The following is a 26,826-nucleotide window of genomic DNA, read 5'->3' as shown; positions in this document are numbered from 1 at the left end:
TTGGAATTTTAACAACTGAAGAAGACCTTAACAATTTAAAATGACATTTTGTACTTAACTTGGATTTCTGGAGTGGATACTTGATCTAGGCACTGTGTAAGAAACTTTGTGCTTTTAATACCAGAGAGCAAGAGCTGGAGCCACAGAAAACTAGTGTTACAAATTGCTTTTGGTAGGAAATGTGGAGAGAAGGAAGAGAAGGAAATAGTGGGTATGTAGGTGGAGGAGAATAGAACTGTCTGAGTAGCTGAGTTTTTTTTATGTAAACCCACGGGAGCATTGCAAAGAGCACTTGAGCTGCTGAGCAAGAATATTGTAACAGGGAGCTTGCTTGTCTTCAAAAGGAAACAGAAAGTATAGCAATTCATGTGTGCTGGGGGGAACAGGGCGCATGCAGTTGTGAGAAGGTGGGGAGAGAGAGGATGAAGGCATCTGAAATGGGATGAAGGAGCAGATGCATGAAAAATGAGAAGGAAATTAGGAGATAATGCTGTTGCAAAGAAAGGAAACTGAAAGGAGTCAAAAGTGTTGAAATTCAGAGAGAAAAGAAAATTAGCAGAAGAATCTGCCCTCTGTGGTCTTCTGCCCCATTTGTAATGAAACCTGAGAAGCCTGAACATTTCCTTTCAACAAGTCTATGTCTCGTCCTCTCTAATTACTGGTTTTGGTCACAATATGACTTCAGTTGCTCATTTAGCTCGTGCCAGAAGTATGCACCATAGATGTGCAATTATGCTTCTGAGCAGTGCTGGTGTCATGAGATGTCACTTGAAAGGGTTTTAATGTTCTGCTTATAGAAACACAACCCTGGGGAAATGAATATGATATGTATAGTAAGACAGTGCTAAAGATGTTCACGCCAGGAAATGCCCATTATTTCAGAGGGTTAAGGTGATGTCTGCTCTTTCATAGGGCCCTCTTCTGTATACATATGGTTAATCTCTTGACAGCAAATCTCGGGTCTTCATAGTGGAGCCCACTTCAATGGTGGTGCTGGACAGGGCTGCCTCAGAGATGCATGGCAGAGTGGCTATGCGTGACAAGGGATGCTTGGTTGTTTGGTCCTTACCTGTCGCTAGGTCTATACTATTCAAGGAAAAAAAAAGGTTTGATCAGTGTTGTGGCTTGAATATCCCAGACAACAGTAGCCTGTTCGAAAGAAAGGGAGGGAGTAGGAATGTGCAGCTGGGGAAGGAAGAGGGGACAGAGCTGCTGCTTTTGATGGCTGCACAGGTTTACAGGCCTGAGTGGACTCGCATTTATCGCAAGGCCTTTTGTTGTGAAAGTTAAACAAGATGGGAGACTGTTGGAGAGGAAAGGGTAGTCTTGTATGTAAGACAGTCAAATGTTGCCTACATTGTTTTCTTCATATGTGACTTTGATCCAGGAAAAATGGGCACAGCTTTCCACAGGAGGCCAATAGCTGGCTGTTACCATACCTTACATCTGGAGCCTGATGTGGAAACACTGAGCATTCCTATCACAAAGCTGCTGGGAGTTTTGATCTAGCAGTAGGAAGTGTTGGATAATATTCCATCCTCCAAAATAAGGTAGCGAAGTGGGTGTCTTGCTTGAATCTTTGTTCTTTTTTTCCCATCTTTTAAATAGAAAGTTTGCTTCTATGATAAAAGGGAAGACTATGGTATATGTTACTATTTAAAGCCCTCAATTACAAGAGTGTGGTACCCTGTTAAAAAAACAATAAATCTGTCATCTGAAAAGGACTTGAGTGTTGTATAATAAGGTCTCAATAAAGAGAATTGAATACAATATTGGCTTATTAAGTGGGCATTCTTATGCACTGAGTAAGACTGGGGCCATCCACAAAAATGTGGTCACTCTCATGCTTATACATGAGGTTCTTTGTTTCAAAAGATTAAGAAATTTGCTTAGAATCATAGAACAGTTAGGGTTGGAAAAGACCTTAAGTTCATGTAGTTCTAACCCCCCTGCCATGGGCAGGGACACCTCACACTAAACCATCCCACCCAAGGCTCTGTCCAGCCTGGCCTTGAGCACCGCCAGGGATGGAGCATTCACAGCCTCCCTGGGCAACCCATTCCAGTGCCTCACCATCCTTACAGGAAAGAATTTCTTCCTTATATCCAATCTAAACTTCTCCTGTTTAAGTTTTAACCCGTTACCCCTTGTCCTGTCACTATACTCCCTAATGAAGAGTCCCTCCCCAGCATCCCTATAGGCCCCCTTCAGGTACTGGAAGGCTGCTATGAGGTCTCCATGTAGCCTTCTCTTCTCCAGGCTGAACAGCCCCAACTTCCTCAGCCTGTCTTCATACAGGAGGTGCTCCAGTCCCCTGATCATCCTCGTGGCCCTCCTCTGGACTTGTTCCAGCAGTTCCATGTCCTTTTTATGTTGAGGACACCAGAACTGCACACAGTACTCCAAGTGAGGTCTCACAAGAGCAGAGTAGAGGGGCAGGATCACCTCCTTCGACCTGCTGGTCACGCTCCTTTTGATGCAGCCCAGAATATGGTTGGTTTCTGGGCTGCGAGCACACACTGAAGCCGGCTCATGTTCATTTTCTCATTGACCAACACCCCCAAGTCCTTCTCTGCAGGCCGCTCTGAATCTCTTCTTTGCCCAGTCTGTAGCTGTGCCTGGGATTGCTCTGACCCAGGTGTAGAACCTTGCACTTGTCATGATTAAACTTCGTAAGGTTGGCATCAGCCCACCTCACAAGTGTGTCAAGGTCCCTCTGGAAGATTTCTGCTTAAGAAATCAGAACTTCAATTAGAACTTAAGTTTTAAGAAATTTGTTTCAGAAGAAAATGCTTGTCTTTGCTGTCTCCATAATTTTCCTCTGGTAATTTTCTTTTTTGCACATGTATATTTAATTTTTGCTTTTTAAAAGTAAGTTTTGGAAGATCTCATGAACAGTAAGTTTGCTATATTTTTTTGAATAGACCAGATAGCAAGCAGGCTTGCCTGATTTTTTGTTCTGTCCAGCAATTTCATATGTGAAAATGTAGACATAAAGTGCCGTACAGCTTTGCAAACTATTATGTATTAGCATATTTAGGATTACAATGCTCTTGAAGGGAGTTTGTTCGTTCCTTTTTGTGGTTGTGGTTTTGTTCTTTGTTTGACTTTTTAGTAGAATTGGTTCACAGTGTTCCCTGGCAGAATTTGATTAATCCACAATGCCATGGCATGGAGATACTTTTTGGTTCTGGAAAATTATACTATGCTCGTACTTCTGGATCTCTGCTGCCTGTGTAATACGCTGTTGCACCAGTTCTGTGGTACCTGCCCTGAGGGATGTCTAAGCAGAAAGCACATACTGGCTGAATGGCAGTTGAGGAGCACGTGGGAGTTCAGGCTGAAGGACAGGATCTTATGGCTGGAGCATAGGATCCTACAGTTTTTTTCTCTATCCTGGTGTATACTTATTTTGCCTTTTGACAGCTGATGTGGAAAACAGCAGAGACCAGAGCAGCCCCATGTGGCTGTAAGCCACCCTTGCAGGCTGTGCTGTGTAGAACTGAAGACTATGGTCCAGGGAAAAGTTGCTTAAAAATGAGTTGCTGGATTGACCTCAAGGGCTTGTTGAGTTCATGTTAATTCATATTGAGATTTCACAGGCTTAATGTATTTTGGGAAGGAATCCTCTTTAAAAACCAAACTAGCTAAGGATACTTTTACCAAAATCACAGAACTGTAAGGGCTGGAAAGGACCTGAAGATCATCTAGTTCCACCCCTCTGCAGGGACTCGTTTCGTTAGACCAAGCTGCTCAAATCCCCACCCAATCTAGCCTTGAACACCATGAATGTTCCAAGAATGGAGCATTCACAACTTCCTTGGACAACCTGTTCCAATTCCTCACCTCTCTCACACTAAATTTATTCCTTCTACCCAACCTAAATCTCTACTTTGAACTCACTACCCCTTGTCCTATCACTGCAGTCCCCAACGAAGAGAAAGGTGGTCAGATATTAACTGTACTGTACTTGTTTTTTGTTTAGAATATTTGCTGCCGGAAGTTCGCTTTTTAAACGGATAAATATTAAAAGTTAAAGCTCCCTGTAAACCTTTCACATGATTTTGTGGGGCAGGGCAGGGGAAGCAAAGTGGCAATTTTTTGTAAGCAGTGAAAATGGAATCCATATATATCCCACCTTACATTCAATCCAGACACTTTTACAAAACTACAGAAAAGGACAGAAGGAAATTACATAAAAAAAAACATCTTTCAAATATTATCAAATGTGGCCAGCAAAACTTGCCCGACAGTTTCTATACACTTGCCTTTATTCCATCTCAATTTTAGGAAAAGATTTTTACGCATTAGGAACATTCATAACACATTAACTTTGTTTAAAAGACATACTGACACGCAAGTTTCTAGGCATTTCTGGCTAATGCCATCATTGATCAAGAGAGCAACTGTCACTACTTATAATCTGTCCTTGCTCCTCTGAGAGCTTCATTTTAACAGCAACCATAGGGAACAGTTTCTGGTATCTCACTAGTTTTAAGGAGAAACATCATTTACAGTTTCAGACTGTGTCGTATTTTCTACTGAAAGACAACAACAACAAAAACTACAGAGTTTCCTTTTGAAAATGCGTCTGAAAAATCAACAGTTTTACTCAGTGAGTCAGAAAAGCATTAGTGTTAATCCTTAGCATCTTTGCATTATTACAAATTATTACATATTAATGATAAAATAAAGTCCTTATTGCTGGTAAACTTTGATCCATAGAATTAGCAACTATTTTTATTCATGGATTATTAAAAAAAAAAAACCTCACAACATTTATTTCAATTAATTGTACCTTAAAATATGTAAGTGTTGCAGAGGTTAACTTCCAAAGTTTTCTTGTTTTCAGAAACAAGACACTGGACAGATTTTGTTGGATATGACCTATAACCAGTTGGGTGTGACAGAGAAGGAATATTTTGGTTTACAGCAAAATGAAACTTCAGTAGATTCACCTGTAAGTATAGTAAATAATATATGTGTGCATGTATATGTGTATATATGTATATACACACATGCATACGCATGCATGTATACACACATATGCATGTACACAAACATAAATGAACAGTATTCATTTGTAAATATTTTTAATCCATCTAATAGTTTTTCATTTCACAGCGATGGCTTGAACCAAACAAACCTATTAGAAAACAGTTAAAAGGTAAGACTTGTTTTTAATACTGTTTTTAATCTCGATTGTAACTGTAGTCTTGCTTTTCTGTGTTTTTATGACTAGAATAAATACAGTTCTTGTAAGTTAGTGTGTTCAGATGGTAGATTTTCTTTACAAACAACTCTTATCTTTGCCAGTCTTTTCTGCAGAGCTTTCTAATCTCTTACTGCTAACAGAGTGCTAATAAGACCTGATAGGTCTTTGACCCTTGATGCTATAATAGCATCTGTACCTGACTTCTGAACAGTATTGGGCATTATGGCTGTGAAAACAGTTGTCATGTCGTATGGCACCAGTAAATTCCTCTGATAGGGACAATAAAGGAGTTTTGATTGGGGGAAGTGGAGCCAATTTCATGTATAGATTCTGACAATTTCTTGTCTCAAGTAGAATAATAATAATAATAAAAATATGCATGTTTTTAATAAAAAAAAACCTAACGGAACAAAACCCCAACCCTACACATTTCAAAGTGCCTGTGTTGTTCTAGTATGTCTTGTTTATAAACAGCTTTGGGTAATACAGGATGCTTACCAAGAAGGACAGGCTGGTCGGCGTGACTCTGCCAGATAGCAGTTTAGGACTGGCTGACACTGTCCTAATTTGTGCTGTGACACTCGAGTTACATTTTTCAGTTCTCTCATTTCTACCATATGCTATAGATTGTGTACAAATTTAAATAAAAATAGGTGATGGTAACATGCTGAACTTCTGTTTTCTTGTATTTATATAAGATAGAATTGTGCTTTATCCCAATTGAGATGCTTCAATATATTTGCCACTTTTTTCTTGTCTAATGCCTATGAGGTGAAGATAACTAGATAATGCCTTTTATGTAAAGTAGCGTATACCAAGTACTTCAAATGAAAGCATCACAAAATCTTGACGGTATTTTCTTTTCATAGTTGGGGATCACGAGACAGATCTTGTGGTTTCTTTTAGATTCATGAGAAAAACACAAGAGACTTCTATGTGGTTCATGTATTTTTTTCTATAAATATAGAAATGAAAGCTTCTTAACAAAAATTTGATGTGCTCTTCTAAAATATTGCAGGAGGTTTTCCCTGCACCCTTCGTTTTCGTGTAAGGTTTTTTATACCTGATCCTAACACGCTTCAGCAAGAACAAACCAGGTAATTTCTGTTTGATATTTGCTTCTGTAATCTAGGAATATGTAAAGCCCTTCTTTCCCATCTCCACAGCTTGACAAACTATGCTTTCTTAAGTTGAAAACTTTTTATAACTTTCCGTATTCGATGTGTTTGGAATTGACGGCTTAATGTGATGCTCATAATGAATACTTTCTATTATACATAGCTTACAACTCCAAAATACAGCCAAGAGTATAAACTAGTGCAAAGATGGCAGTTAGTTTATTTGTATGTTGGATTCCCCCTACCCTTTTTTTTTAACAGCTTCATTACTTGAAGTACTTGCCTATTGCATTTTTTTACTTTTCTTTCTGGATCCCTTAATTAATCAGATGCAAAGATTAAAAAGTAGGAAAGTACAGTGATTCAGCTGTCTGTGTGCCCTAGGTCTGTGTTACAAGTTTTGTATCAACACTGAGTCAGTTTTGAACATGTGTAGTAGATTTAATGTTGAGGGTGTGGGAGGGTGGTGTTTATCTTGTTTCAGGAAGGACAGATAACAGTTCTTGTTTTCTAGTCTGCCCATTACTTGTAACATGCAAAGTTCTATAATGTTTCAGTTTATAGTAGACCTTTACTTTTGTAATCTCTGAGGTTTTGTGGTGATGTGGTACCTGAATTACAGGCAATTTTCAATTTACTTGTCACAAGGCTTTAACTGAATACTTGTTTTGTTCAGTGCTTATCATTTGGAGTTTAGAATTCAGATATGCCCATTAATCTGGCTTTTTTGTAACTTTCATTATTCATTTCAGTGATTTGAGAACAGAAATAGTAGATCATGTTATATGATACTTCTTGTAGAATACTTAGCAGTTGATTTGTTTTGGTATTTACTAATCACATAGTTGTAGGCTCTTCTGCAATTTTAAACTGAAATTATTCAAAGACCTGCTCTGTATGGCTCTTCTCATCCCAACTCCCCAGTATCACTATAAAGTAACATTGTCGAGCACACTAATAAGAGCAAGGCTGAACTGTTCTTGGACAACTGTTTCAGAGCTTTGTCAGCATCTGCTGCTTGAGAAATGCCTTGTCCTCCAAGTAGTTCCAAGATAGACTATCACAGTCTGGGGTTGGCTTTTTTTTTTTTTAAGTTATATCCAAGATGACTATTACTGGGAGTAAAAGAGCTCAGTTCTGTAATGGTTTGGGTTTTGTAGTGTTTGTTGTGGCATTGATGCTGTGGTCCTGGAGTTGTAGTACAGACTGCCAAAAGACCTTTAAAACTGTTGTGAGAGTAAGTGGGTGTATGATTGCATTATTTGTAAATGCCACTAAGGTTTATTCATCTGTTTGCATAGTTTGTCAGGAAATCTTAGTAAAATAAAACTAATGCATGTAACCATTTAAACCATACCTGTAAAAAGTGAAAATAAACGTATGTTTGTTTTGTTTTCAAAAAAACTTTGTTCTAGGCACTTATTCTTCCTGCAACTGAAGACTGATATTGTGGAAGGAAGGTAATAAGAAGTATCTTCAATTTCTCTAGAATTCTTTTTAAAATAAAATTAAATACCAAAACAAAGCAAACAGAAATAAATCTGAGAGTATCATTGCTATAAAAAATGTACCTCCTGAAATATTGCTTTAAAAGAAAATAAAATTGCTAGGGTAAACATTACAAATTTTCATACAGCTCACTTATGAAGAACAGTTTGCGAGCCTGTGGTGAATGATCTGCAGGAGGTGCTGTGTGTTTGTAAAGCATAGTGTGCCAAGTATGGTACTCCAAATGTGGGGACCCACTGTCTAGTACAGTAGTTGCGACGGAATTTCAAAGTGAATTCTTGCTCTCATTTCTCATTATTTCAGGGTTATATTCCCTCTGTGGTGGGCATATACCCAGTGTTTCCTTTGCTTGTGTGTTTGTACATTTTTGAGAGGAAAAAGGAGGTCCGAGTATCTGCTGCCAAATGTAAATTGCCTTTAGGTGTTGGCTTTTTGATTCCATGCAGTCACTTTTGGTGATGAGATTGGAGCTGTCTTTGTGCTTGGCATTTGGCTGATTTTAGTGTTTGTGTCTAGTTTAGAGTACGCCAGACTGCAGCTACTAAAATGATGTCCAGAGCCACATAAAAATCCCTTATGCTTTTGCTTTCCTGTATGAGCATCCAGCAAGAATACGAAGATACCCTTTTATGTTTAGTTACTTCCATTCACTTAAGCTGTTGCACAGCAGCTAGTTTTTAATGTCCAGTCCTACTGTGCTTTGACAATCAAACTTTGTAAGAAAAAATCGAATACTCTTTGAAGTAAATGACTCTTCACATACTGAACTAATTGCGGAGACATAGTTAACAACACATTTGTACATTATATGTCTAAATAAAAACATCTTCCCTTCTCTCCAGGTTGTCATGCCCTATTAATTCTGCTGTTGTTCTGGCATCGTATGCAGTACAATGTAAGTAATAGCCAGTTATTATTTTTTTAAATAAATATATTTGTCTGACTACCTTCTCTGCTGCGTGTCACTGAAATATAAGGAAAGATTTCTTTCCTTATATATGTGTGGAATATTCAAAATGCTGCAGTGATGCTTTGTAAAGAAGATGCAAGTTATTATAAAGCCTTCAGTCAGTCTATATAGAAAAAGTGTACTTGTTAGGTCTTTAAAAAAATAAAGTTGATTCAAGAGTAACATTGCTCTGACTTATGTGTACTTGAACTGCTGACAAAAAAGGCAGGCTTTCATCGTCACTGGAAACAAAGTAATGAAACTTACTGTGTGTTACAATAGCTATGGGAAATGTTTTCAGGGAAATAAGAGATCATCTAGAGTACAGTTAGGGGGAAGGTAAACTCGTGATTAAGAAATGCCAATGTTCTTATGTAGGTTTTTTTTTAAGGAGTTTGAGTTGCTATGTAAAACTGTCTGTCACCTTGCAGTTCATTTAAGGTGACTCCATGTGCAAGAACTTATATCCTCTTTGTCTTCCTGCAACTGGCAAAATGAAACTCTTAAGGATGGTATTAAAAAAAGTCTTCTGTAGGATAACCGAAATGGTGCCTGGTTCCTATGCCTTACAGGCATCCTAAACAGATGGGTCTTCCTCTAGCTGTTTTTTACTTTCTCATTAAACAAGCAAAAAACAAACCCCAACAGGTGGACTGTTTAGTGGAGTTTGTCTATTTGTAAAATAATAGCCAGGGGAAAGCATAGTAGAATAACTGTGTTTTTCTAACTCAGGATAGTGCTGTTATTACCAGTCTGGGGGGTTTAGTTTGGGGGGGTTGATTTGGGGGGATCTTTTATAGATAAATAGATAGATAGATAGATAGATTGATATGAGTGTGTGTATATATTTATATGTATATGAAAAAAGGCAAAACCAAAACAAATGCAAAACAACAACAATCATAATAATTAAAAAAAATCCAACTTTCTTTTTTTTTGCTAGCTGATGGCCTTTGTTTTGTTGTTTGTATGATTCTCTGCATCAGCAAAGCATGGGGCATATGGAAGACATATTGTCTTAAAGGAAAAGAAAAAGTTTTTTGTTTTGCTACCGGGTTATTGCCATTTACATAAGGGTGATGTCGTAGGAAAGACCTTCTGAAATCTGATTGTATAGGTCTCCTTATCTAGTCATGTTTGCTAGGACTCTTGACAAATAGTTTTAAATAGTTTTCTTTTGGTGTTTCAGTTTCTAATCATGATCAATAATGAGAGTTAAAAGTTTTGGGATATGAGGTATCTGCTTATTAAAGAGCCATTGTCTGAAGTTGGATCAGTTCTACCTGAGCTGTTTATTATTACTGCCACTTCTTGTGGGTTTTCAGGCTGTTCTCTACTTCTCTGACATCCCTGGTATGCAGAAAGGGAAATCATTATTGTCTGTCAAACTTACGTTTATTTATTTAAGAGGTGGAGCACTTGTCACTGGCAGGAGGGCTCAGTCAGATGTCTTTCATTGAAGCTTAATGTTTGGTATTTCTGCTCTTGTTATTTTAACTATAATTTTCACATGTGGCAATTGTGTGGTTTACCTTCTCAGACTCTTAAGTTTTGCAAAGGGACAATTGGTGGTGATGTCTGTGGTGCCTCTTGAGTGCTGCTTCTCTGTATTGTGCTTTGTGCAGGTGTTTGGATTCAGCACTGTGATTCTGAAGTAAAGCTCTGACTTGTGACACTGCACTGTTGTGGCACACCCTGTTGTCTGGTGGTGCTAAGTTACAGAATACAAGTGGGTGTGAATACTATGTCTAAGTAGAGCATGACTAAACTTGAATGCGAATAAAGTTCAGACACTTGAATAAGCTGTTAGTTTATTATCAGTAAATACTCTTTGGGACAGAAATGATCAATGGATTTTGAAATACTTTTTAAATGAGAATTTATTAATTAATTTATTATTAATTCCAAAATTGTTCAGTCTGAAGGATACTCATACTGAAAAAACCAATCTAATGATAAATCATACATCTTGGTTTTTACTGGTGTAAAATGGAAATGTTGCATAGGCTATAAAATTAATAAGGGACCTATGCAGTGTGTGCATGCATTTTTGTTTGCTTGGTTGGTTGGTTTGGTTTTTACTTAAAATCACACAAAGCTGATTTAGCACCACTTGTTTTCTATCACTTTGTGTAGGTAACTCACATTTCCGGAGCAATATTTAGATTGCTAACTATTGGTATGTAAGAAGTCCCATGGGTTGGTAGGAATATGCTCTTACATGCATAAATCCTTTGCTGGGCTGGGACTTGCACAGCAACAAAGCCAAGATAAGATGTTATGTTGTCGTGGCTTAAACCCAACCACAAACCTCTTTTACTCACTCCCCCCCCTTCTTGCCCTCCCCCTGCTCCTGGAGGGACGGAGAGGAGAATCAAAAAGAATGCAACTCCCACGGGCTGAGATAAGAACAGTTTAGTAACTAAGGTATAACACAAATCACTACTGCTACCACCAATAATAATAGTGCTAAAGGAAATAACAAGAGGAAAGAATACAACACCTCAGCACCAGCCGACCAATAACTCACCCCCACTCCCCCCAGCCGAGCACCGACCAATACCTCGTCCAACCCTGTAGTCCCTCTACCCCTTCCGGGTCACTCCAAGTTACATCCTGGGCATGACGTGCTGTGGTATGGAATACCTCTTTGGCTAGTTTGGGTCAGGTGTCCTGTCTCCGCTTCCTCCCAGCCTCCCCTCCTCCCTGGCAGAGCATGAGGCTCAGAAAGTCCTTGGCCAGACCAAACATTCGAGCAGCAACTGAAAACATCGGCGTTATCACCACTGCCCCAAGGCCAAAAGATCAAAACACAGCACTGTACTAGCTCCTAAGAAGGAGAAAAATGACTGCTGCTGCTCAAAACCAGGACATATGTATACTTACAAGTTTTCTTTTTCCTGAGCATCAGTTGCTCAGTGATTCATTGTGGCTGGAGTCTTTCTTGTATCTCCTGTGTTACTGTTCACCTCTCAGCTCTGCTTTGAGAACCAGGAGGTTTCTCTAGCATGCTCCTATCTATCTTTGGGAGTTCATTCAGGAAGTGGTTGGCTGGTTAATTACTTGGGATTCAAATGGACTTTAACCTCTTCTAAGAAAAGGAAGGTGGGTGAGGATTTGAGGAAAACCAAACTTAGTGTGCAAGTCCCTCGGGAACTAGGCATAAGAGAGTTTGTTAGAATTTTGGGTACACCAAAAAGGCTGAGATCCCAGGAGAGGAGGTGGGCTTTAAGATTTAGAGGAACATCAACCGCAGCTCTACATTGAGCGTTGCACTGCCTAATTCCCCCATCGACATTCTTCTTGCAAACTCTTCCAACTTGCCTTTGTTTTGCCCCTCTCTTTTCTTACAGATGCTACACCAAAACCTCATACGTCCTAATTTATGGTGACCTGTCTCTCTTCGTAATACCATTTGGGGATATGTGTGTGTGTGCTCCCTGCCTGTGCTTTTGTAAAGCGAAATAGTGCACAGCAGGTCATAATTTAAACAGAGAGATTTGCTCAGAGGTCATTCAGGTTCCTGCTACTCTCCAGGGCATCTGTAGCTCTCATGGCTCAGAATCATAATCAGACTGTGGAAGAATAAAGGTGACTTTGACTTGAATTTCCATTGTCTGAATTTATTTACCAGATATGTTGAGTAGGTTGAGGATTCTGTGCATGTCCCATCTGTTCTTCTTAAGCCTGCATCATTGCTGTTCTGTCACAGGTTCCTTTGATCATGTCTTACAGTACCTGTTGTCAGCAGTAGCAGGGTGTTACCTGTGTGATGGTGATGAAACTCCCAATAAAATTGCTTGGAGAGATTCATTGTAATACATGCCCATTTTCTTCCACGTGGTTCACTGTGGTCTAGATTGATTCTCAAGCTTGCTAGCATCTCTTCATACAGCAGCTCTTCTAAGACTGTCCTGACAGTTCAAATACAGCAGCTCTTCAGCTGTTTTCCCTTAACTATGTTTTATACTTGCACTAGGCAATAGAGGCCACTTCAAGGGATCGTTGTAACTATTGTTTGTCTGGTGTTCTTGCACTATGCCACACATAATTTTTTGAATCAGTAACACTTCAAAAGAAGTATAATGCTATAATCTCTGGAGTGGAGCTCCAGATTAGGATATTGGTCAGTGGCGTAGCTGACTTTCTACAGTGTCTTGTAGATTTGGTACTATTCTGTAAGGTGATGAAACTATTAAACATTTTTGTCTAACATAACTAAAAAGGGGAAAAGGATGGTTACCCAAAGTTGAGGGCCGTGGAGTACAGTGTTATACTAATGATGATGAAAATTGTTGAATGCTGAGACACAACAGAGATGATAGAAGATCAGAGTAGTTTTAAGATGCATTAGTTCTGCAAAACCTCTTAATGTTCTGGGAGTACTGATAACTATTCCTTTAAACCTTTTATCCTCATACTTTTGTAAAATGAATGCTCTTTGTACTTTGGATTATGCTTTTCTTTTATCAATACTTTTTCTGACGGTGACTCTATGGTTTCTGAAGTACACACTGTATTTGAGATGCAGAAATAGTAACTTAGTATAACATTTTTTAATTTGTTTTTTCCTTTTATTTGTGATTTTGTTGTGTTTGACGGTGAGTAGGTTTTGAGTTGCTGGGGTTTTGGTTTTGTTTGGTTTGCTTTTTTAATACAAGGTATTACATTGACTGACTCATTTTTCATTCTGAGGCGGTGATAGGTAACTTGGAGACCACCATTGTGTATCTGTAGTGGTGTTTTGGGTTTTTTTCGTTATTTTTCCTACAAATGTTCCTTCATTTTTATTAATGCCTAATTTCTCATTCTGTCTTACCACAAAGTGTTGTTAAGTGGTCATAAGCAGCTACTTAGTCATCCCTGGATTGAACATTTTAAGGTCTCTTGAGTCTGAATCATTTTTTTCCTTTACAAAACAGGTTAGTTTTATCCATGTGATAGTTAGTTCTACTTGTCCAGTAGAGACATCATACTTGTTTGCTTACTTAGTGGCTGAGTGGGTTAGATTTCATTCTCTTGTCCTTATTTGGATACAATCTCCACTTGTTGAAACACCTTTCCTTCTCTCAGCATCCACTTATGAGGGTTTTGGTCCTTTTTGGAGTCCCTCTCTGATAACAGTTTTCAACGTGGTGTCTTTAATTTCTACATCTGCATGTATTTTTGTCATTTCAGTGCTCCTTTTTAGTCCCTAAGTGTCTACGTTTTTATGTTAGCTCTTTGAAACTTAACTATGATGTAGTGAATTATTTTCTGAATCCAGAAGCATTTTCATACCTAAATACTTTAGTTACTGTTGAGAGTAGCTTATGCTATGCAGTGGATCACCTTTCTTCTGTTCTCTATTTGTGCCAAGAAGTGATCACTTAAAATGTATAAACTGATTGAACTGTACAGATTAAGAAATACCTTTTTGTACCTCAGTGTTCATATGAAGATAAAATTATTATTAGCCTCTAATACTATATTTCATGCTCATCTCAGCACATGAGTTGTTACTGCTGTCCTAATTTGGAGGCCAGTCATATAACTCTATTTTAATCTGGAACTGGAATATTGTGTCTGAGGATTTTTACCCCTTGATAAAAGTTAAATTAGTTATACAGCTTGTCTGCTAGACTTGTCCCATTCGTTATTTTCTGTTCCACCGGGAACCTGATCTGTTTATTTAATTATCCTCTTTTAAAAACAGGCAATTGAGTTCACTTTTGTGCTTTATTCATGTCACCTAAAATAGGCAACCCTGCAAAAAGTTATGAATTCAATGTGAAGCTACTCAATTTTATTATATTTTTTTTTTGGTACATTTTTTGAGTCTTTAGAAAGTTGATATTAAATGTATTTCCAAGGACTAGCTTTTGTAAGCATTCCTTTGGACCAAACTGTCCATATTATCTGTGACTGATTCCCTTTCATGCTTGGCCAATAAGCAATTCATGCATTTTCCATCAGACATCTGTAGTTATTTGGAATGCCATATGGAGAAAGAGGTTCTGCTGCTATTGCTTTGTATGCAGAGTTTTTTATTATTTACAAGCACAGTCTGTATTGAACTGGAGACCAACTTGTCTTCTGTATCTTAAAGGATACCACATATATGTCAAGTAGAAATCAGTCACCCTTTAGATTATACCAAGTTAAAGGCTTATCTTTTCTACTTTTATGTTTTCTGGGGAAAATTGGAAATTGGGCCAGATTGATGTGGTGGTATTTTGGTATTCTTAACGTTCAAAATCAGCAATAAAATTGATTTCTGAAACTAGAACCAAACAAATAAGTATCTTGGTTGTGTAGCAGAAAGCTTGAATGTCAAAAATAGCTTGGTGTACGTAAGAACCACAGGCAAATTTAGCTTGGAAATGGCTTATTCAAAGTCAGATCATGTTGCTCAGGGCCTTTCCAGTTCGGTTTTGCATTTCTAGTGCTGAAATTTGTTGACTGTCATCTTTTTAGGTTTTTAACTCAAACAAGAGTCTGGTTCTGTCTCTATTGCATCCTCCCTCTGGGGCAGTGGAAGACAGAAATGAGATTAGTGCTGCCTTACCCTAGTATGTAAGCCAACTGACCATTGTTTTCTTTGAAGAAACCACTGAATAAATCAAATCTCAAAAATTACTGTAAGAGTTGTTGGCTTCAATGGCTTTTTTTGCTTCTATGTGTGTCAGACCTTCCCTCTATAAAGCTGTTCTCCCTGTCCTCTGGCCTTAATTCAGCAATATACCTGGTACTCAGGTTTCTCTTTCTAGGGAAGATGCATGTGTACCCGTAGAATTCATATTGAAATTAATCTGTACTACATGAACACACTTGTTCTTGGTCTTCCCTTTCTCTGTATCTGAACCTTATAAAAATTGGGGGTATGATGGGAAGGAGGGGTGTCCATTTGAATTAGTCCTTTACTTTGATGCCTTCCTGCACAAAAGTCTTTCTGCTGCCAGGAGAAAGAGACAAAAATGTGTACCTGTGACATTGTTCTAACTGAACAAATTCTGTGTACATTCTGAAGAAAAGATGGCTTGTTCAGGCTTCAGTAGGGCATAGGCAGTTCATACCCTATGTGAACATACACGATGTCAGGATTTTTATTTGTGGTTTTGTTTGGTTTTTTGAGGGTTGTTTTTTTTTTTTAACATTTATGAATTCTTACTGTATTGAGAGTTTGCACAACTACTGTTAACATGGGAATTCATCCATGGAAAATTATTACATGGCTGCTTGACTGTTGCACTGTTCTTTTATTAAGAATTGTGAACTAAATATACTCTTTTTATTGAATAGGACTTTCTAAATGAATGGTCCATCATGTTCTTATTTTAAGCTTTGTATATTAGATATAGAACTCTAAAATGCAAGAATCTGAAATTCAAATAAATGTGGTTTGTGATTTCCCGAATTAGAAATAGGTCATTATTTCCCCTCTGTTCTCTTCTGGAGAAATCCAGTGAAGAGGTAGAAACCTCACATATGGGGTTTGATCTGTCCTATTTTTTTTTCCCAACTTGGATAATTAAATTCTGCACAAGACCATTAGTCCTCCAAGATGTCTACTAATCAGCATTTATAGTTTGTCTTCAACTGTGACAGTTGGCTGGGGAGTTGAAGAAGCAAATAGTACTCTAAACTGCTCCCCCTTGTTGACATGACCTCAGGTAGCTAGGAGGAAGAGGAAAAAAAGACCAGAGCACCCTCCAAATTTGGAAGATGAGCAAGAAGACTCTACCTCATAATGCATGAAGGAACAGCAGTTGCCCTCTTTAGAGAAGGTAAAACTACAGTAAAAGCTTTCTGCCTAATGCAAATAAAATTTTAGTGGACAGTTACATTGTCTTATTTCTGGCAATCTAGCCTCTTCCCATTGACAAGAATGTAGTTCAAGCCTGCTGCGACCAACCTTAAAAATGTAGACTGTGTTTCATAGAAAAGGTGGGTTGTGATAATCACTAATAAAGGAAAAAGCTTTCAATCATCTACTGTCATTGTGAAATTGTGTGTTTTATTTTTTGGCAGTAATTAACATACCTGTTTTGTTCAGAAAGTTTTTAATTGTTTTTACTGTTACAGTAGCCTTAGTCTTGGCAGACTTGGACTTTTGTTAATATACAGATATTCCTAAAAATTATTTCCATTTCTTGTTATACTTCTGGATCTTCTGTCTTGTTATTTTTTGTTTTGTTTTCTTCCTCAGATATATTATTTGACAGAAGTGTTCAAATACACGTTTTGGTTCTCACGGTAGATATTTAGTCTTTTGCCAGCCATTTTGTAAAATAATTTAAAATTCAGGCTACCTTTTGAAGAGAAAGGACAAAGCATTGCAGGAACATCTGCATTCAAAATAAGTTACTTACTGTTTATCATTCTATTTTTTATTTTTATATTTCCCTTGATGCTGACAATTAGGTGTGCAATTATAGTGGCTTTTGACTGCATTTGTCTGGGAATTGTTTCGTATCACATTCTGTTTTCTTGGCTGTAACAATTCCGCCTTTTTGAATACTTACCTGGCAAATATTAGTTATCCCCTGCATTACAGATGCTCCATAGTTACTGTAGCTGTAAGTTATTTTTAAAGTCTGTAACTTTTCCCACCCCCCACCCTCCCCAACCTGAATCAGTTAAATGACTCTTTCATACTTTGCATTTTTTGGAAACTAATGGTAGTAATACTGTTCCTGGCTCTTTAACTTTGATTTAGCTGAGGGGCTTTCTATGCTGAATTGTTTGCAGTCTGTTGTTTTGATTTACAAGTCCTATAAGTAACTTCTGGGAAGCTTTAATGCTTTATAAAACGTATTTTATGGTCCTTAGGGAACAAGCAGATTAGTACAGGCTTTTATTACTTTCTTAAACATACCATAATTTTTTGTGTTAAATCTCAACTATTTAATGAAAACATAATTTCATGAAATATGAGGCTTGAATTACTTGCTTAATTGAAGTTAGGTAAATTTGTGGCAAATAGGCAAGTACCTTATTTGCAGCAACCTCCCTGCTGTCCCAAACTGTGTACCTTTATAACAAGTAAAAGGTTTATGTATGTTTTCCAGGATGTAAGTCCAACCTAGCTTTTAAAGAAAACTTGCGTAGACTGAGGTTATAAACTTATGATTATATATACTTTCATTTTGTTTCAGATATGCAACCAATTGTGGATCAGAATTAGTTTTTGTCTAGTAATTATTTCAAAGCATCTAAGAATTAATGTAATTTTTGAAGGTATAACGTTTTAGGGAACTTTTTAGTTTATTTGGCTGTAAACATATATTTACTTTTGATAGCAGTTTGGTAATGTTATGTGCAAATCAGCAGCTATTTCTAGTGCTTGAAGTAACTCGGCTGAATTCAGCTGAGGCAAAATTGACAATTTAATCATTAGGACAGATCCACAATTGGTAGTTTGAACAGTTTTTACGTGACAGTGTGAAGAGTAGATGCTTTCTGAGTCAGATCTTGTTGAAGAGTTCTAGTATGTTATAGTCACATGTATATCAAACTGATTTCATTTACCATCTCTTACTGAAGCAATTTGGTTTTCTCTAATGTCACAGTAGTACATGTCTGTGCTGCTGTGTCATGTAATGCCTGTCTGATGGGGGTACAGCTTGTGATGCAAAAGTGAGGCTATATAAGTAACTAAAGTAATGAGTCGTTCAGTGTCTGAGATTGTTATGGTAAGCGTATTTGGAAAAAAGCTTTTCTTCTTCATACAGTTCCCTGCGTTGAACTCTGCCTGTCTGTTGAGAAGTAATTTGTAATTCTTGCACTTCCCTCTATGTGTATGTGTTTTAATGAGGAGAAGGAATTTCTTCTAAATAATAATCAATTAACTATGAAAACTTTGTGTATCTGTTTCGTGTTTCCTAACAGCACAACTTGGAGACTATAATGCTGCAGTTCATCATCCAGGATATCTGTCAAATTACAGCTTTATACCAGAGCAGAACAAAGATTTTCTTACCAAAGTAGAATCGCTACATGAGCAACACAGGTAACATTAACTTTTAGTTCTCCCTCACCTCTTGGGTTTTTAAAGAATAAGATGCCAAAATGAAGACTAAAGATCTTAGTAGTTTCAGTACAGAGGCAGTTTTATTTCATATTGCTTCTATTAAATGAAATATTTGGTTTTATCATGTAGCTGGTATTCTAATCATATGTAGAGTATGATGCCAATGTGGTAAAATGTTTAAATAGATTTCTAGCTATAACAACCAGTAGATCAATTGGCCTTCTCCATTATTAATTGCAGCCATCTAGAATGCTGTACTAGATGGTTGAGGATTTTTTTGGATCAAGGACATTTGGCTATTTTTTTCAAATCCTATATATTTTTCTGGTCTATCAGTGGGGGTAAAAAAAGCAAACAAACATGAAACATTTCAATTAGCATTGTGCTTTCTCTCCACTCTCCTGAATGTAATATACAGACTACAATAGATTATTCCTGTCAGTCCCCTGCTAATTACTCTTTTTGACCCTGCTGATTTGTCTCTTGTAAGACTACAGCTCCAGAATTAGTGCTCTTGATCAGATACTTGTAAGCTGAACGCAAATATGACAACCTAAGAAATTATCTGTGAGCATTTGAGCAAATGAAATCCCAGTCTCTCTGGAATTGTTCTGTCTGTATCTTTACTGCAACAGAGCTAATTCTCCACTCTCCTTTGGTTTATAACCTGGAATACCTCCATATCTCCGCCTGATAGTCCTTGACTTTTTTGTCATCTTGCAGTACACTCACCTCTCCCTCTTGTTTCTTTACTGGTAGCGGGTGTAGTGAGTAGTTCTGAAATTCAGGTGTGCTGCCTTGCTGTCCAGAAGATTTGTGTTGTTACTTATGGGGCAAAAAAGAGGTAATCACTGAGCTCTAAATGCAACAATTCCCTCTGTGTAGGTACCTAATATAGACTCCTTTCCTAGCAGCTGATATTCAGGAATGCAACAGCAGAAGCCTCTACTTCCAAATTAATTAGCAGTTTCCAGTAGGCTCAGGAGTTTTGAGAGCGAGACTTGTAGACAGGCATGAATAAATCTGCTGGTCTTAAGGAAGCATTGTAGTGAGACTCTGAAGAGTCTTGAAGCAGTTGGTTTGAATTCATTTATTTAGTGCTGTCGGAGATATAAAACTGATTGTGTCCTGCAGAGAAAAGACTAGTAATTACTGTTGGTCCAGACAGAGGTGTGGTGAGAGGTCTGTGGGAAAGACTCCTTTCTTTTCTGAGTCCTTTCAATAAAATTGATGCTTTCATTGAGTGGTTTTGGTAGAGTGAAGCCTTGATGACTGAGAGGCTTAAAGTAGGTGGTGGTTGTTGAAGTTCTGAATAAAAATACTTGAGCAGACTGAACTGGGAAAAATGTTTCTCTATTAACACCTTTTTTGAAACTTAGCTTTTCAGTACTATTTATTTCAGAGTGCAGGGAGAAGAAACAAATTACTGTACATCCTGGCAGTATTTCTTGCATCCTTCTTTGGCATTCATAGTGAATACTCATGTCCAAGACATTGTTTTGACTAGGTCAGTACTGGTAACATACCTAATGAGAATGGATTAGTGATTGGATTATTTGGTTTTAAAAACTCCTAGTAGATTCCATCTAGCCTTTCTGTGAAGATATACAATATGCTTATTTGAGGTATGGGGATTTTTGAGTTCTTGTTACTGGGGAACAAAATAACGTCAGAGTCATAGAAGCTTTCCAGAAGACCCAAAGATAGAATCCTTGTAAGTCTTGCAGCACATTTCACATCTAGTGGCAGAAGAAAAAAGTATTTTAGGATTTATACATAGTAGATAAACTTGGATGGCTTTTCCTTTGTGAATTTCATAACTATAAATTTTCTTTCTCACCTTTTTTTTTTTTTTTTTAGACATTCTTGTTTCTAATCTTTCTTCTAAATTACAATCTTTCTTCTAAATTACTTCCTTCCGAGAGGATGTGCAGTGTAGAATATTTACAGATACAGCTTCTTGTTACAAAGAAAGTTTTTATTGGGAAATTGGTTGCTCATCCCTTCTAACAAAACACATACGAATGATTTTTCAGAAGAACAGGCCCAGAACGGCTAAGGTGTAACTTCCTCCATATTTGAGAAGAGTTTAAGAGGGCCTTCACCACTGAGGAACTTGTGGCACTAGTTAATGAGGTTTATTTGTCAGACACTGGGCTGTGGGTTTCTTCTGGTTTCCCACATTTGAAATAAATATAATATCATGTCTTTTATTTTTGACTGTGGTAAATGTGTATTTCCTTTTTCCTTCTTTCAGTGGCCTCAAGCAATCTGAAGCAGAGTCCTGCTACATAAATATAGCACGAACACTTGAATTCTATGGAGTGGAATTGCACAGTGGTAGAGTATGTTTACAGTGATTTTTTTACCTGGAAAAAAAAAAAGAAAGTTGTGTGTTTTACATGAACTTAGTAGCAGCAGAAAAAAACACTAGCGTTTAAGTATTGACTGGAATGTGTGTTGCTTTTATTTAGAGCTGGGTAATTTTTCAATACATTTTCAATATAACATAGATGTTGGAATTTCAACCATCTAAGCTAGATCTCCTTGAAGGAGTAATAGTGTATTTTTAACATAAATTGTTTCAATACTGCAATATATTTTACTTAATAGTCTTAATAAAGCTTATGATTGTCTTAGCATGAAGAAAATGAATGTTCTGTTTAGTGCTATGATGTAGTTTACAAGTGTTTTAAGAGTTCATTTTCTCTGAATTTCAAACAGTGTTAAGAATATAGAAGATTTGGTTATGACTTGGTTTTTTTGGTTGGATGGGTTTTGGTTTTGTTTTTTGAGTTTATTCTTGTATTTCCTGACTCCAGGCTAAACCTAAGCAGTACTTAACAGTGTGGAAGATGACTGCTAAAAATCAATTTGAGATCTTTCAGATACAGGGTGTGCATTGATAAGAAACATGTCCCAGTATTTCACTGGCTGCTGGGATTTCATAAAATCATAGAATCTTGGTTTTGGATTTTTTAGGCATAACACCAGTGAATTCATTATAACAAATAGCATGGGAGATTAGTATTTTGGACTGGGACAGAGGGGAGTGGGGAATGATTTTTATTTTTCTGGCAAAGCTCCTGGAGAAAATAGTTTAGCCTAAGTAATCCTTATCTAGTGTTTAGCTAATCCTTTATTTCTGCTAAATCATGTAGGTTTTCAGATTTTTCTCCTAAAGCTGTTTAAATCAGTATTGATTTTTAAAGGTAGAAACCTGGAGTAAGCTCTAAGTGCTAATAATATAGGGGTTTGCCCTACTTTAGGGTGGCTGTGTCGTGGTAGGGGCAGCTAATGTACATGCAGTTTATCACCTGAAATACCTTAGTTTTCTCCCCAAGTGTTAAAATAAAGGGCTATCAATTCTGGATTCCTGCACGATGCTGGCATAAACTGACAGTTCAGGCATTTCTTCCAATGGAGATTCAGCCAGCTCCTCTAGCAACAGTTCTTGGCAAAGTGGAGCAGCAGGTAGCTGAGGATTACTAATAATTTCAGCTAATTCTCGTCTATCTTGAGCATATTTGAGCCGCTACCTGCCTAATGATTTTCTTTTATTATACTCTCAGAGATAGCACTGATATTCCTCTCATCTTGTCAGTATTTGGTGTTAGTGCACTATGTATTAAATAGATAATGCTCATTCTCTGTGTACTGCTCTGGTATTTCACTGGAGGTTTATAAATAATGCAAATTTGGTTCAGCTTCATTTATTCATGTACCATTACCGTGCTTCTCTGCAACTATTTTTAAAGGATTTATTGTAGACTTTCCATTGTATTATTAGAGCACATGCTATCTGTTCTATTCTTCTGTACCCTCTTAACATAAAGAAATTGGGGTTGGACTTACAAGAAAACTGTATATTAACTGAGCACGGAGTACCATCTAGAGGAGCATCTAAGCTACTGAAGTCTTTAACAGAATCCATTACCTTTGGTCATCCTTAAAAAAAATAGTGTGCAACTACTTTTAAGTCAACCTTTATGTTTTAATAAATGGATTCTACACTTACGTGTACCTTTATGCATGTGTCCATCTCTGTTTACAGATTTGTTTAATAATGTATTAGTATGTGTTGATTACAGAGAAAAAGGATGCCAAGATTTGTAACTTTTGTAACATCAGTTTGGGTTTAGACTCGAATTGACAATTCGGTGTCCTCCCCAACCTTTTAATTCAAGCATTTGCTTATATGGAAGCATGTGTTTCCTCTTGAGTCTCTCAATACCTATAAAGGATTGTAAATGTGTGGATTAATTTTTCCAGGTAAGCATGTTAAGCTAATGTGCAGCTTTTAGTTTAATTAACAATGGATTCACTTTAGTGTATCAAATATCCATGTACACGTGTATATTCCTCTAGCATACTCTCTCATATGCAGAATGGTGGTCATCTCCTGCCCAGTCTTTGTCAGCAAGACCTTTTTGGAAAAAATAAGGACTTGTTTCCTCTGTCTTTTTAAGCAGCTTAGTCAGGACATTTGTGTTCAGTTCCCAAAATTCTGTGACATTTACCTTGACTGGTCTTGGGAAGTACTTCGACTTCTTTCCCATGGTAAAATTAATAAGGCTGGACTTGAAAATTTAGTTTGATACTGATCTAAAGAATATCTAGTGTAGTAATACGAACATTATAACTTGTTTCATTGAGTGAAAGTTAATTATACCTGGTAGATAAAATCAGAGGAAAGAGGTGCATGTGAAGAGAAATCCAAATATGTGGTTGAACTTTTGCCTCAGGAGTAGCAACTTAAGTATAGAAAACTTGAAAATTAATTTATAAGTAGATAAGTGGGAATAACACAAACTGCACCTGTGTTCTTACAGTATTTTTCTTTTGCAGGATCTCCATAATTTAGATCTCATGATTGGGATTGCATCTGGTGGAATTGCTGTATATAGAAAACTCATCTGCACAAGCTTCTATCCCTGGTAAAATCCTTTACTAGTGAAGAAATATGTCTGGCCTTTTCTATCTTACTTTCATTTGCTTTAACATTTATTCCAAAGAAGCCTGCAATGCATATTTTCTTTTCGTTATGGAGTATCATTGTATTTGCTCGTATTGAGACAGAAATGAAACCTGTTGCCTAGGCTTTTAATTTTCTAAGACTTTTGAACTCCTTTCACAATGTGAAGTCTTGAGATAATTCACACAAAAGTGTAAGTATATAATTAGGAGGACCCTGTGATCTTAGGGATTCACTGTTGTTATACCCACCAATATGTCTTTTTAAAAGAAACAAACAACAGTATTACTAGTAAAGCTCAACAGCTAATGGTCTGGTTGTTTTATCCTGTCCCTCAGCAAGAAGGTATTTGCTTCACGGAAATAAAATGTAGAATTGCTTCTTTGGAGTTTCAGGTTTACTGGAACTTGGATAATATAATCTAGACAAATTTTTGGAAGTCATCAAACAAGGTTATGTAATGTAAACAAGGCTTATGTTACTTGTTAATAGAACCTTAACAAGTTTTGGATTTTCAGGGAGAGACCTTTGCATTATTCTGTGATACTGACAACATTAGAATGTGTCGTAATGCTTCTTTGTACAGTTTATTTTTTACAGCAATGTGTACAAGAAGTCTAACACAAATGACAGTAGAAATTAGTTAAGCCATAATTATTTATACTACTTATGGGCTTTATTAGTTATCCTAAGAATGATAACATAGATTAGAAATTATATGGAGGCTGGGCATTTCCATAAGGTTTTGTATTGGGTCAGAAAGAATTTTTTCCACTTTTTCTTATTTAAAATAAGTTGTGAATTTGTTTTGCATACTTTATCAAGTATAGCTTTATCATGTTATGCATGATTTCATTATGTAATTTGTGGCAGTTTTTTTTGTAGAATGGTTTCAGTAAGATGGTTTAGTGTTCTTAATCATGACAGAAGAGTGCATTCTAATGGGTTGAACTTGCTTTTTGCCCCTTAATTATACAAAAAAGTCCTTTTTAGCGATATTCCTTAAAGAAACAGGTCATTCCATTCTTTCATTTGTGAACCCAACCATACAGGTATTTCATAGGGGAAAACAATAAAATTGGTTTCAATTTAAATTTTAACGGAAAATGTACTGCACAGTCTCTAGATTTTTCTTTTACTTCTTTGCGGTGAGTTGTATTTCAACTCACTTGGATGTTCTGTAGCCATCCCAAATGTCTGTCAATAATGCTTTCATACAGCACAGCAGCGTGTTGTATTTTTACATTTCTAATGCACACTAAGGCATAAAATACTTTTACCTTTCATCTTTGTGCCCTGAGCTCTGCCCTTTCGTTTGTCAATCTCAGCTTCTCTAAACAGCTGCAGGTTTTAAAAACTGCCAGCTGGAGGCACATTTTCTGTCTTCGGCAAGTCTTGCTCTGCCAACTTGGTGACCCCAGGTATGAGCAGATAATAGTTATTCCTGAAATCCATAGCAATGTCATTTTAAAATCCAGGATGATATGATTTATCCCTGTGAAGAAAGAGGGACATTTATAGCACATAAGACAGGAGGAATCCACAACTTCCTGTGCTTTTACTCTTGGAGAGCATAGAGGAATAAAATACAGAAGCTAAATCAACATTCACAAAAACATTCTCATTTACAAAAAGAAATGTAGGGAATATAACCCACAGATTTTTCATCTTAGGCTGCAGTATTTTCAGCTGACAACTAATGCAATTGTTCCAAGCTTTCCTACTCTCTCTTTAAAAATATCTTCTCAACTTGAGAGGAGCAAAACCTCACTACATACAGGATAAATTTTGCTATTTTTTTCTGAACGAATTAGTCTTATTTCTTTAGGTAGGAATGGTGTCCATTCCCTGCCCAACCCAGTCTCCCTCACTCAAACAGGCAAACAAAGAAAGTCACCAGAGCAGGCTACATTGTGCTGCATTTCAGTATAAACTTTCAATTTCCTTTTAGACCTCAAAGCAGGATATATTTCTGTAATGTCTGGAGTTTTAATGTGTCATGAGCTGAAGGTGCGGAGGTAAGGAGATTCCTGGCAGAACAGGATATGCCTGAAAATACAAAAAGACGCTATTCAGATAATTGGAATAGTATTTAGGCTTTTTATGTAACACCACTTGTACTAAGTAGTTTTTCCTATAGGCTGAGCAAGCTTCACCATAAACGTGGTGGAACTCAAGGTGGCAGCAGACACCATCAAAGCACTCTTTCCAAAACTTTAAGTACTCTGCAGCATTAGTGCATGACAATACGACTATGCCATATGGTAGTAGTCAAAGGGGACCCAAAAGTTTTCAGGAACAGAGGCTGTGAGAGAGTACTGCCTTGGCAAAAGGCTGATTTTCAATCAAAGCAACCTACATAAAGAGCTGACTGATCAGTCAGAGGCAATCCAAGTCAAGACAGGTTTAAAAAATAACTCTGGATTTAATGTAGTATTCTATATGCTCTGTAAAGTTATTCTTGGAGTTGCTTGACTGTTTTGTGATAATTTCCAAATTCATTTTGCAAGTAAAATATTATATTTATGGCAAAAAACATACAAGCACTTTCTACATAGGCAGCAATTGAGGTTATGCATTAAATGCTATTCAATGTGTGCAGTTTCTTTGCTTTGAAAACTTCAGAGAAACAGCTAGAGGAATAGTGGCTAGTGGGGAATGAACAATATGACCCACATGATGATAGCAATGCAGAAACTGCAGTAAGAACTAAGATGACCTTCAACATGGTTCATACCTGATGAGGACTAAGATGCTGTGAAATGTTATCAGTTGACAAGAATATTCTGAAACTTCTAGCTGCAACCTTCCAAAATATTTTCATGGTGGTTTTTTGGGGATTTTTTTCAGGCAAATATTACTTGGTCAGACCTTAAATAACTTCCCCAAGGCATCCATATGATTCCAGCTGATCACAGATTATACTGGGTTTTTTTCCAAAATATGTAAATTTACATTTATTGAAGCAGAAGTATTGCCGAGAAAATTTAGGTATTTTAGGCAAATCTTGTTTTGCTGTAGGAAGGTGTGTGGGTTCCTAGCAGTTTG

At 37.1% G+C, this 26,826-nt stretch overlaps 1 protein-coding gene across 3 annotated transcripts in view; it reads left to right on the top strand.

Annotated features, from left to right (window-relative positions):
• Positions 1-26,826, top strand: part of PTPN3 (protein tyrosine phosphatase non-receptor type 3) — a 111,071-nt gene that overhangs the window by 35,219 nt on the left and 49,026 nt on the right. For 2 of the 3 annotated variants that reach the window (XM_065667754.1, XM_065667752.1), the window contains exons 3-10: positions 4,853-4,960; positions 5,110-5,167; positions 6,234-6,312; positions 7,749-7,793; positions 8,685-8,737; positions 18,662-18,782; positions 21,061-21,148; positions 23,652-23,740. In XM_065667754.1, coding sequence (XP_065523826.1) covers positions 4,853-4,960; positions 5,110-5,167; positions 6,234-6,312; positions 7,749-7,793; positions 8,685-8,737; positions 18,662-18,782; positions 21,061-21,148; positions 23,652-23,740 — 641 coding nt within the window. The remainder of the gene's footprint in view (positions 1-4,852; positions 4,961-5,109; positions 5,168-6,233; positions 6,313-7,748; positions 7,794-8,684; positions 8,738-18,661; positions 18,783-21,060; positions 21,149-23,651; positions 23,741-26,826) is intronic. The other variant, XM_065667753.1, reaches the window with a different exon arrangement.

This window comes from Lathamus discolor, chromosome 2 (assembly GCF_037157495.1).
Source record: "Lathamus discolor isolate bLatDis1 chromosome 2, bLatDis1.hap1, whole genome shotgun sequence".
NCBI lineage: Eukaryota > Metazoa > Chordata > Aves > Psittaciformes > Psittacidae > Lathamus > Lathamus discolor.
This window is presented reverse-complemented; position numbering and strand designations above follow the sequence as displayed.